The 12,917-nt window shown below is 38.2% G+C and overlaps 1 protein-coding gene across 9 annotated transcripts in view; it reads right to left on the bottom strand.

Annotated features, from left to right (window-relative positions):
- Positions 1 to 12,917, bottom strand: part of MIS18BP1 (MIS18 binding protein 1) — a 52,118-nt gene that overhangs the window by 23,556 nt on the left and 15,645 nt on the right. For all 9 annotated transcript variants that reach the window (XR_015549586.1, XM_087422165.1, XM_087422148.1 and 6 more), the window contains 4 exons: positions 8,484 to 8,557; positions 6,407 to 6,537; positions 3,390 to 3,477; positions 2,213 to 2,370 (listed from right to left, as the gene is read on the bottom strand). Coding sequence is in view for 8 of the 9 variants with exons in the window: in XM_087422165.1 (XP_087278291.1) it covers positions 2,213 to 2,370; positions 3,390 to 3,477; positions 6,407 to 6,537; positions 8,484 to 8,557 (451 nt within the window). In the remaining variant the exon portion in view is untranslated. The remainder of the gene's footprint in view (positions 1 to 2,212; positions 2,371 to 3,389; positions 3,478 to 6,406; positions 6,538 to 8,483; positions 8,558 to 12,917) is intronic.

The following is a 12,917-nucleotide window of genomic DNA, read 5'->3' as shown; positions in this document are numbered from 1 at the left end:
GTTCAAATCTCTTTTATTCTCTTCAAAAAAAACCAAAGAAAAACTGGATAGCCATATTATTCATTACTATCTGTTTTGGATCTCTTTTGTCACATCTAAAGGCAAAATAGTAAGGTTAACCCATTTTGTAAATACAAATTCCTGTTCATCCTAACTGCATATCAACTAAACAGGAAGCTAATAACTCTATTTCCCTTATATTTCTTCGTGTATACGGAATTATGTTTCAATTAGTTTATGTACTCCAATGTATAACAATCTATGCTAACTAAAATTTGGGGCAAAACCAAATTAAATAGTATACAATATAGGCTCTACAAATCTACAAATGGTTATTGAGTTGAAATTCTAGATAAGTTAAAAAGAACTCATAAAACTATAAAAACATTTTTGTTATCCTTCTAGAAGCTGTACTTGAAGATACACAATGGATGGTCCTTGCTCTTGAGATGACTACAGTATAGTGAAAGAGGCTGATATGATAATATCAATGATATAATGATATTATATATAATATATATAATATCACATGATAAATGATCATTTATAATATACTCTGGTAAGTGTAATAACAAAGATAAATAAAGTGCTTTAATAGCAATACTATGATATATAGATTATAGCACTAAATATGCAAAACCACATTTTAGGTAAATCATTAAAATACACACACACAATCACATGATCTGAAATTATCATTGGTTGGCACCTTTGTATAACCTTAGTTGTTTAATGTCAGACATGGTTTTATTTTAGTGGTTTTCTCATGGAAAAGTGTAATGATAATAACAAAAACAACAGCACCAACCACCACCACTCAAAATAACACGTGATATGAGGACACTCAGTGTCTTAACAGTTTCATAAAACAAACATCTAATGAATCATGAGAAAAATGATACATCCAAAACAGACTATCTGCCCCTAAACTGAGCTTCCCACGGGGAGGCATCTTGTCCTACTCATCCCTAGGTTCCTAACAGCTAACACAGATCAAAGCTCATGGAAGGTGCTTTAAAAATGTTTGCTGAATGATTTTCCTATGGAAGTAGTCAGCATGTAAAATAGTTTACCAAACTTTAGTCTTTTACATTTGTATTCTCAAACAGTTTACCAATAATATTCACAATTTAGCTCAAATTCCTGGAAAACACTGCTTTAAATGAAAGAAAAGCTGGGATAGGGAGATGATAAGATCTAAGGCTAAAGAAGATTAACAAATTATTGAAAGTGAGATATACTTTTAGGGATTTTTAAATTTAGGGGTAAAAAAAGGATACAGCAGGTGCTGTAGTCCTAGGACTCAAGAATACTGAGGTGGTCTTGCAACATGCCACATTTATAGGAAACAAAATGACTTTTCATACAATGAGGAAGGGTTGAGAAGGAACTGAAGCAACAATAAGGAGTACACTTTTGCTAGCTCTGGGCAAGCAGTCATCTACATGTTTAATTTATTCCTTTCTGTGTCCTAGAAAGGACAAGCAAAGTTTCAAAGAGGGGACAGGGGAGTGAGGTGTAGTGGGGTGAGGAAGTGACCTACAGGTACATTTATATCCAGTGTGCTGTCATGTTTTTGCCAGAGGCAATCCTCAACTCTTGAAGTTCTGCAAAGCTCTTCATTACAAGGTCAAGGTAGAATCGGCAGAAATTGATACAATAGATTCTAGGAACTTTGACTCGCGTGTACTATCTAGAAACAGCTGTAAGTTAATGTTCTTTGGCATGGGGTGAGGTGGGATAGCATGTGAGGCAGATTATAATTTTGGCAAAGAGTTGACATAGAACAGTTCTGCCAGCTACCTCCATAGCAATGGTCATTCAAAAAAACCATGCCATTTCCTCCATGAAAGCAAACTGGTTTTGTCTATTAACAAGAATGAAATTAGTACAAAAACAGAGGCATAATATAGGCTTGAGGTAGGCTGGCAGCCAAAACATCTTGGGTCTAGGAAACAATCTTCTTTCACTGATATGTTCAGCAGTGTTCTCGGTACTCTGATTAATTAAAAGGTCCTATTTAATGAAGTAAGCTGCATGCTGACTGTGAGCAGGCTGCATGGCAGTTTCTCCTCCTTAAGCAGTGGAAAAGGAATTTCAGGGCAGTATAAGTCAAGAACACAGCACTGCATCCATTGTAGACAATTACACGCCGTGGAGCTCATGTAAGAATTTACCACCACACCAACACAGAAGAAAACAGCAAACATACCCCCCTGACCACAATCGAGGTCGTAAGTAGTGCTGGCTCTTTGGAGAATATCTGTTTGGTTTTCTCCTGCATCATTTTTCACTGATTTTCGTATGTTAGGGACAAATCTTCTAGCTTTCTGTTTTTGTCTGGCCCTTTCCTCTTTCTTTTCACAAGTCCTAGAAGCAAGCATAGTATTTTTTCTCTAATATTGGTTCTCAAAAAGAGAAAACAAAAAACTAAACCCACAAATAAACAAACAAAAGTCCCTCAGATAAAGCTTTCCCCCCCAGCAAAGATTACCTTTAATCTTACCTTAGTTAAGCCTTCATGACTTCCTCCCTTCTCCCGTAAAGGACTGAAGTATAACACCTCAAGTCAAAAAACTCAAATAGAACCTCTTAAGTGCTTCCTACTCTGTGCTCTTAGCTTTCCTAAATAAGCTGATTTTATAAGAAAATAAAATCAATTTTTTATATATATATTTTTGTCCTTTTATAAGAAAATAAAGGACAATCCTGCCCGTTGCCTATTTTTATAAATAAAGTTTACTGAAACAGCCACATTTATTCAAGTACTGTCAATGGTGGCTTTTCCACTACAAAGGCAGAGCTGAGTAGTTGCGATAGAGGCAGCATGCCCATAAAAACACTTACTATCTAGCCCTTTATAAAAATATTGCTAACCCTTGTTATAAGTTATTACACTGTAGTATTATTAATTAACTTATATCACTATATTACCTATGAGTTCCTTAAGGGCAAGAATTAATCAAATTCTTCTTTGTTTTCCCAGTGCCAACAGTGTCTGCTAAGCAGCTGACACTCAGTCACTACTGAAGAAATGAATGAAAGAAAAAAGGACCAAGAACTTCAGACTCGTGTTTAACAGTGACATGCCTCTTAAAGGGTAGGTGACTGAGGATGACTCCTTGAAATACATCAAAGGTTTTATTTTCCTTTAGATTTACTCCATATGACAGAAATTCTAGTAATGTTACTGCCTTCTGAAAGTCTAAGATCACACCTTCAAAACTGACATTTCCCAAAAAAAGAAATTAAAACCACTTTACATTGGTTACATGAGTATAAACATTTGTGAAAGCTCATCAAATTTTATACCTAAAATGGGTGCATTTTGTCAAATGTTAATTACATCTCAATAAAGTTGTTTTTTAAAAAGTTAAAAAGTACTTTACCTTAATTGTTCTAGAAAATTATCAATGTACTCTTTCCATTTTTCTGGAAATCCAAACATAAACTTCCTTATGAGATAATTTGGATATCCTAATTTAACAATAAATAAAAAAAAATTATCTAAAAGCCTAGAATTTTAAAGAGATGTCATTAATTCATTAAATCATTCAAAAAATATATACTTATTGCTTACAATGTGCCAGCCACTGTTACAGATACTGAGGATTCAGCAGTTAACCAAACAAACAAAAATCCCTGCCTTCACAGACCTTGCCTTCTAGTGTGAAACAGAAAGCAAACCAACAAGTAAAATGTCTTGTTTGTTAGATGGTTACTGATGCTATGGAGAAAAATTACACAGTTAAGGGGGATAGGGGTACCAGTGTGTTCATGCTGGCGGAGGAGAAGGGGGGCAGGCAGCAGTTTAAAAAAGGATAGTCAGAGAAGTTCTCACTGAAATAGCAGGATCAGAGTAAAGCCCTGAAGGACGTGAGCGAGTGAGCCTTGTGGCAATATGGGGTTAAAACACTGGAAGCAGAGAGAACAAAGCAGAAGGTTCTGAGGCCAGAACGTGCCTGGTCTGTTTGTAGAATAACAGAGAGATGAGTGCAGCTGAGGTGGAGGGAGGGGAGGCCAGTACTAGGGGGCTACTCAGATGGGTAATAGAGGCAGCAGGGGAGCTTGTGAGATTATAAGGCCTTGGGGTCGTTTTATGGATCTGGTCTTTTAATTTGGGTAAGATGGGAAGCTATGGAAAGATTCTGAGCCGAGGATCCACAGGATTTGACCGACTTGAACAGGACTGTATTAGCTGCTATTTTGAGAAGGGTCTGTGAAGTACAAGGGGAGCAACAATGACACCAGTTAGGAGGTTACTGCAATGATTTAGACAAAAGATGAGGGAGGTGTGGACCACAGTGGTGCAGCAGAGGCCTGGCTTCTGCATATATTATGGAGATAATGCCAACAGGACGTACTGACACACTAGATGTAGGTGTGAGACAAACTGAGGATTTAAGGATGTCTCCAAGGATTCTGGCTCACCACTGGAAGCATGGAAAGAGAGAGACTACAGGCTAAGTAGATTTAAGGGAGAAAATCAGCTTTTAGACATACTAAGTTTGAGATGCCTGCAGACATCCTAGAGGAAATGTCAAATGGGCAAATGGAAAATGAGTTGAGTGGCTAGAGGAATATTCTTTATAATGATTTTTTTTGTGTGTGAGGAAGATCAGCCCTGAGCTAACATCCATGCTAATCCTCTTTTTTTTTTTTTTTTTTCTGCTGAGGAAGACCAGCTCTGAGCTAACATCTATTGCCAATCCTCCTCTTTTTTCCCCAAAGCCCCAGTAGATAGTTGTACAACACAGTTGCACATACTTCTAGTTGCTGTATGTGGGACACGGCGTCAGTATGGCCAGACAAGCGGTGCGTCGGTGCGCGCCCGGGATCCGAACCCGGGTCGCCAGTAGCGGAGCGCACGCACTTAACCCTAAGCCACGGGGCCAGCCCCTACGATTTTTTTTTTTTTGCTGGGAAAGATTTTCCCTGATCTAAGATCTGTTGCCAATCTTCCTCCTTTCCCCCCCCGCCCCAAAGCCCCAGTACATGGTTGTATATCCTAGTTCTAAGTCCTTCTAGTTCTTCTATATGAGCCACTACCACAGCATGGCAACTGACAGACGGGTGGTATGGTTCCGTGACCAGGAAACAAACCTGGGCCGCCGAAGCGGTGAGAACGCTGAACTTTAACCACTAGACCATCAGGGCTGGCTTGGAATATTCTTGGTTACAGATATAAGTTTGGCATTTGTCACCAAATAGATGAGATTTAAAGCCTAAAAGAAATCAGCACAGCACTGAGTGTAGAAAGAACCCTAGTCTACTCCATTATTTAGAGGCAAAGAAGAAAGAGAAAAATAAGCAAAGCAACTAAGAAGGAACAGTGAGTGAGGCAGCACGAAAATCAGAATACGGTATTCCAGAAGCCAAGTAAAGAAAGTGTTTCAACGAGGTAGGTGTGATTAATTTTGTCAAGTGTATACCGGATTTAGCAATGTGGGGGCCACCAGTGACTTTAATAAGGGCTGTTTCGGTGAAGAATTGGGAGTTAAAGCATAATTAAAGAGAATTCAAGAAAAAATGGGAAAGAATTCCAGAGGAGTTAGATATAAGCATAACAAATCTTCTGAGTTGTTTTGCTGTAAACGAGAGCAATAGTGGCTAAGAGAAGTGTGGTTAAAAGAGAGGGGTTTTTGACAAGAGAAGGGAGAATTACAGGAGAGATATCCTTGAATAAAAGAGGAAAAATGAGAGCTAGTGTAAGATGGAGAGGCTGACACAGACAGAACCACGGACAGTTCATTCATAATAAAAGCAGGTACAGACGCAAGGAGGTGGGTAGATGTGTAGAAGTTCTCTTGGGACTGTTCCCACTGCTCAGGTGCTCCCCTCTCTCCACCCTCCCACTTGAGAGAGGGAGGAAGAGGTATTGGAAATTTGTGAAAATATGATAGTCATCAAGGAAGATAGGAGAGGTAATGGATTAGGGGAACATGGTAGGATACCAAGTGGCACTAAGGGACCACACTTGTTGCTGGTAATTATAAGTTTAAAGTAGACTGCTTAGGTGTGTTCTTCTTCAGCTACATTAGCAGCGTGCAAGGGCACAGGCAGAAAATTAGATTATACCAGGACTGGGGTTGTGCTGGCAGGTTCAAAGAGAGTAACTAGAGAGTTAAATTATATTCTTATAAAGTAATTCCTTACAAATAAGAACATTTCACTTGAATTTTTTTTAAGTCAGTGGACTTATTTAAACAGCAATAAGAGTGATTAAATAAGAAAAAAATGATCAGCACATATAATAGTTTTATATAATATGGTCAATTCTGTTTTAATTTTGATTCATAATTTTAAAACACCTAATTAAAAGTCAATTATGCATATTGCTGTTAGAAATATGGTTAATTGCTTCACTTACTAAAATAGTTTGTCAATTAGTAATGACAGTCATTACCTGCTTCTTTCATGGAAATCCGGTCTATCATTCCTTTTAATATATAAATGTTGCCTGATAAAGTCCTGAGTTTGTTGTGTTTAATCCGTTCTACAATTGCGTTACTGTGCCAATATAGGTCAGTGATGTCTCTAGGAGAAAAACCCAAGGCAAAATATTCACTTTTTATCAGTAGTCACAATGTACATATATAAAGTATATAAATTTATAATAGAAAGTAATACATTTGTATTCTAGGTACATTGAGAATACTATTAATCTAATTATAAAACATTTGAGGGCCAAACACTGCAGCAGAACTCAACTCCTTGGCTAACGTGATCCTCAGAGTATGTGCCAAAAAACTGTACTGTGGCCAAACCATACCCCTAAGCAAGGAAGCAGGGGCTTCTCTAAATATCTGGTGCCGACAATGTTTGCAACTCCATCTTAACTGATGCTCAGCTTCCCAAGAATGATGTCCCCGTCCCTCTCCTCAGGGCCTCTACTGTGTTCGCTGTCATGCAGATACGTAGTTTGGATCCATCGAATCTTGTGGCCTTTCACCCTTACATACAGACAAATGTTTTTACCTTCCTCTTTGGAAAGTACCCAAAAGAGGTTCCAGTGTGGAAAAAACAAACTGCAGTATCAAATCACGACCCACAAATCTACTCTTCATATTTCCTTAAATGAAGCTAAGAATAAATATAAAATAGAAAGAACAAAATATGAAGAGGTAATAGAGAAACGCTGAACATTCTCCAATTCATCAGATAACTAATAATAAACACACTAAATACAAGTGTAATAAGTAACAAAGTTAAGTTCCTTTTAGTCAAATGAGATTAAACTCATCCATTATACTTTAAAACAATATTACTTCTGTTCTTTTTGCTTTATTTTATTTAACAAATATTTAAATAGTACTCTAAGACCACTGTTCTCAAGTCTTATAAATATTAACTCATTTAATCCTCAAAATAACCCAAAAGGCAGGTAATATTATTATCACTATCGTGCAGATGAAAAAACAGACTGGAGGCCGGCCCGGTGGCACAAGCGGTTAAGTGCGCACGCTCTGCTGCGGCGGCCAGGGCTTTGCCGGTTCGGATCCTGGGCGCACACCAACGCACTGCTTGGCAGGCCATGCTGTGGCAGCGTCCCATATAAAGTGGAGGAAGACGGGCACGGATGTTAGCCCAGGGCCAGTCTTCCTCAGCAAAAAGAGGAGGATTGGCAGATGTTAGCTCAGAGCCAATCTTCCTCACAAAAAAAAAAAAAAAACTGAGACTGAAAGAGGACAGTTTCCTTGCCCAAGTCATACAGCCAGTGAGCAGCAGCAGTGGGATTCCAACGCAGGCAATCACGCTGCCTCTTGGACATTCAGGAAATGGGCACGAGGCAGGCAGAAATTGAGCAGGCAGGATAGATTTTATATACTCAATTTATAGACTCCCTGGTAAGTACCTTCAACAGTGATATCCTGTATTGCTTTATTACAAACTATTACTACAAAATTTTTTTAACACTAAGAAATTGGTTTTTCAGAATAGGAAATGGTGCTAATAGAGTAGCAGAATTAGGCAAAGCCCACTCACCTGATGATGCTTTCATTTTAGGGAGAACCAGAAAGTGCCAATGATTACTTAATATGTGGCTGTATGGCAAAATTTTTAAAAATTTTGATTCCTTTTCTGGATCAGTAATTTATATCTGGTTGTCCCAACTTAGATGTGAGAATCTGGACTGAAATGCATGTAGTAAATATTAACTAATCACATATAACTAAGCAGATAATACCAGTCCACTTATTAGAAGTTCTGAAAGGAATAAAGCACCGTGTATACAAATTTGAGCTATTACTATTTTAAAAATAACTTGAGTTAACAGGCAAAAACAAGAAAGCTGGTTACAATCAACACAGCCACGATCTGCATAGTTATTGTACTTTTTTGCCTTCAGTTTGTAACCTTGTTAGAAAGTCTTTGTTTTGTAGGAAGATGGTATTTCTCATTCATCTCCTTTTAAGCTCTTACACACAGTACCTTATTTTATTATACATTTTATTAAAAGAACAGTGAAATGTTATACTTACATCAGTTTTCCTTCTACACATATAGCAGTGTTATCGTTGATGATTTTAATCATCCATTCCTGTAGCTGGATTACCTAATCAAGCATAAAATGAAGTATATATTTCCTGTATTACTTGTAGCATAAGCATTGCAAAATCAATATACATTAAAAAAAAAAAAACTCATGTAAGTAACCCAAATGATTCCTTAGTGCTCATCTATATAAGAATCACATTCTATTTTAAACAGCAGTAAGGTAAAAACTCTTGTATATAACGAAACAGAAAAGATGAAGGGAGAGACTGAACTGGGGCTGTACTGCACCGTTTGTTCTACAATCCAGAATCAACTATACTTTAAATATTCTTATAGCAAATATCCCCAACCACTGCGGAAAAAAATCATCTAAAATCCTAAGGTATCCATCGAAGTACCAAGTCCCATAAAAGACCCGATAACGTGGGAGGAAGAAAGAGTCAGCTGCGTAGCATACATTTCACCATCACTCTTACTCCTAACAAATTGGAGCTTTCTTTTTTTTGCAAAGTAAATTTGGAGTGGCATTCCATTTTCTATAAACTATAAAGGTGATTGCTAGTTATTTATATTTAACAGCATTCTATTCCAAAGCAAACATCTTGACAGCTCAGAAAACTCATTTTAGGACAAGCGAAATCCTATCACAAAGGAAAACTTCTGTGAACATCTGTGCTAAGACATTATCGTTTCTATTGCATAACAATTTAACAATGAACTATTTCTGATGAGAAATACAGCGAAGTCATAAAATAACTAATTTGAGTAGCTATTTACTTTATATATAAAATTATAAATTTATATATCAAGACAAATTCTCCAGTGGTAGTTTTATGCTGAGTCAGGAAAAGATGCTAAAATCGAAGGGTACTCTCAGTTATTGTCCTTTTCCTCAATTATGTTCTTTTTAAAAATTATAGGTAGGATTTGGGGAAGAGGCAATAAAATTCCTTTTTTTTTCTACTTCCACATTTGGAGCTACCTGAGATATATCAAAGAATCAGTCAGATGGAGATAGCATTAAAAATAAAAGCTAACACTAGGCAGAGTTCCAAGCACCTTAGATGCACTGACTCATGTTATCCTCATAACACTAGGAGGCAGGTATCATTACCTTCCTTTTAAAGATAAGGAAACTCTGTGACGTCTAGTTAAATACCTTGCCCACATCACACACAGCTAGTTAGTGCCATAGGGTTACAAATCTTGGAATTCTGGCTCTATAATTCTATACCATATTGCTTATACAAAATATCAAAATGTTATTCATAGTCATTCAGTAAATATTTGTTGAGCTCTACTATGTGCCAGGCACTGTTCTAGGCAGTAGGGATTCAGCGAGAAACAAAACACAAAACAAAACAGCTGGCCTCTTAGAGCAAACATTCTTGTGTGTGTTGAGAGGGTGGAAGCAAGGAGAGCGGTGGTGGTAATATCCAAAAAAATAATAAAGTGTCAGGTTGTGATATTTACTACTAGAAATAAGGACAAGGCATTAGATAACTGGAGGTGCTTTTTTAGATAGGATACTCAGTGGAGATCTTGGAACACAGAACTGAACGAGGTGAGGGATGAGCTATATGGACATCTGGGAGTGGATCCCTCCAGGCAGAGGGCACAGGTGCAAAGGCCCTAAGTTAGGTGGCGTGGAGGGCACAATAGCTTGAAAGGAGTAAGCAAGAGAGAATAAAAGATGAGGTTAGATATCTCCAGGGTTTAATTATGTAGAGTCCCATAAACGATGATAAAGGCTTAGTGTTTTCTCCTGAGATAAGTTACTGGAGGATTTTGAGCAGAAGAGTGACATGATTTAATATTTTAAGGGGCTGCTGGGTAGAAACTGGACTATATTAAGATTCTGGCTTCTGTCTGGAAAAATACTAAAGTAGAGGCAATAGTGGAAGCAGGGAGAACATTAGGGTATTGTAGCAATCCTAGAGATTACGGTGCCCTGGACTAGGAGGTAGTGGTTGAGTAGTGAGAACAGCAGTAGTGAGGACAGCAGAGCCAACAGGATTCCTTCACGGTTTGGATGTGGAGTATAAGAGAAAAAGAGTCTAAAATGAATCTAAAATTTTTTACATAAGTATCTGGGGGAATGGTATTACTGTGTACTGATATGGGACACAATGGAGGAGACGGTTTATGGGGAAGAAGTCAAGAGTTTAGTTTTGGACATGTTAAATTTGAGATGTCTATTAGATATCAAGAGAAGTCATATACATAACTGCACGTGTGAGTGTGGGATTTACAAGAATGTTCTGGGCTGGAGATATATTTTTGGAGCTATCAGCAGAGAAATGGAATTTAAAGCTATAGCTGGATGATATAGTCTAGAGAGCATGTGTAGGTGGTAGAGAATCAGTTTCTAGGACTGATTCTGGGACATTCCAACATTCACAGGCTGTGACAGCAAGAGGAAGTAGCAAAGGGGAATGAGAAGGCTGGCCAGTGAGGTTGGAGAAAATCAGGAGAGAGATATCCTGGAATCCAAAAGAAAAAGCAATACAATGCGTTGAGAAGGACGTTTTGATTCACTGTGTTAAACACTCGTGAGAGACAGAATAATAAAGAATAAGAACAATCATTGGGTTTGGTGACATGGAGATCACTGGTGACACAATTATCATGGAGTAGTGAATGTGAAAGTCCAAAGAGGAACATGTTCAAGACAGAATGAGAAGAGAAGAAATAAAAACCATGAATACATATACCTCTTTCAAGGTGTTTTGCTGTAAAGGGAAACAAAAAGTGAGTGGTAGCTGGAGTGGGACAGGGAGTAAAAGGAAAGTGCGCTTTTTCTTTCCATTTTTTTAAATGCAAGCCATGTTTCAGCATGTTTATATGCTAATGGAAATGATCCAGAAAAGAAGAAATAATTGAGGGGATAATTAAAGGGACAAAATGCTTTAGGTGGTAAAGGGAAATGAATTGGCCTTGAAAAGGAGCACAAATTGTTCATCCATTTTAACAGAAGGGAAAGCAAAATATGTGGATAGAGCAGCAAACAGATTGGTAGATTTGGTGATGATAACATGAGGTTCTCAATGAACTGAGAATGAGGAGGAGAGGGGAGGGTTAGAGGTTTTAAGAGAGAAAAAGTGTGAGGTATTGTCGGAAAGTCAGAGTAGAGTAGATTGACAAGTGAAATGTGGCAGGACTGATGGGCAACAGGGACAGTCCACTTAAGGTTTGTTGCCAAATTTAAAATGAGACTAGTCAGCATGGTTGTGTGTTTTGTTCCAGCCATCTTCTGCTTCTCAGGTACATAGGTATGTAGCAAAAGAAGAGTATAATTTAACTAGGTTTACAATTTTGCCAGAGGAGGACAGAGGGAAAAGCAATAAAGAGAATTGCAAGTTTAGTCAAGGGATGGTTATAATGACAGACCATGGAATCTACATAAGGTAAAGAGGGCAATGAGGACAGGAGAGAGTTGATGGACTGAAGTTGTCTTAGTGGGGTGAGTATTGATGGAGGGGTGGGGGAAGAGTACTAGAGGTGGAATGATCTGGAAAGACAGGAGCTGGTACTGAGAGTGGGATGCCTGCAAGTGAGAATCTGCTGCACGTACTGGCAAAGACACAGTATAGGTATGACTAGGGTAGAGGGTAATGGTAGGGGAAAGGTCACTGAAGATCAAGAATCCAAGGGTGGTGGATGAATCTATATGGATGTTGGTGTCACCAGAGTGGATGACAGAAACAGCAGCAGAGGAAAAAGTAACAGGTGTCAGATACTTCAACAGGAATGCAAGGTCATGACTAGGAGGTTGTATCACAGATAACTACAAGAGGGGACAGGGAGTGGTAAACTCTTATTGCATGTGCTTCAAAGAAGCTGGGGAGGGAAAAGGGGTGACTTTAGAGAGAAGGAAGGACAAATGGCCTGAAACAGTAACAAGGAACAACAGAGACTCCCATTACATCATCTCTAGGTCCAACGGAATGAGATATGGGAGAAAAAAAGTGCCACCATTTAAGAGAAGAAGCCATCTTTTAGTTAGAGCAAGGTTAAGAAATGTTCACAGCAGCTTGAGAAGATAACATTTTGCTGATGATACAGCCCAAGTTCAACAGGGCACGATGCATGTGTGCAGAGTTGGAGATGAGTGAGAGATTGGGTCAGAACCAGGGGATTTACAGGACTGTAGAGATAGAAGGCTGGAGGCTTGGACTTCTTGTAGTAGGTGAGATAACAGCACTGTAGAGATGATGGAATTAGTACTGGGGGGTCTCAGAACAGTTGTCTTCAAACTCTTTTGCTCAACCCATCTCATACATTTTTAAAGCACATCTAAAACTTTTCATCACAAGTCTAAATATTTGCAAATAATGCAATTTCCAATGAATACACTGAAATTTAAAACTATAACCATTACATCACTCTTTAAAATTTAGATGAAATTTAATACCACC

Source organism: Ceratotherium simum, chromosome 3 (genome assembly GCF_057802395.1).
Source record: "Ceratotherium simum simum isolate JZ-2026a chromosome 3, ASM5780239v1, whole genome shotgun sequence".
Taxonomy (NCBI): domain Eukaryota; kingdom Metazoa; phylum Chordata; class Mammalia; order Perissodactyla; family Rhinocerotidae; genus Ceratotherium; species Ceratotherium simum.
Note: the sequence above shows the minus strand (reverse complement) of the source record. Positions and strands in the feature narration are given on the sequence as shown.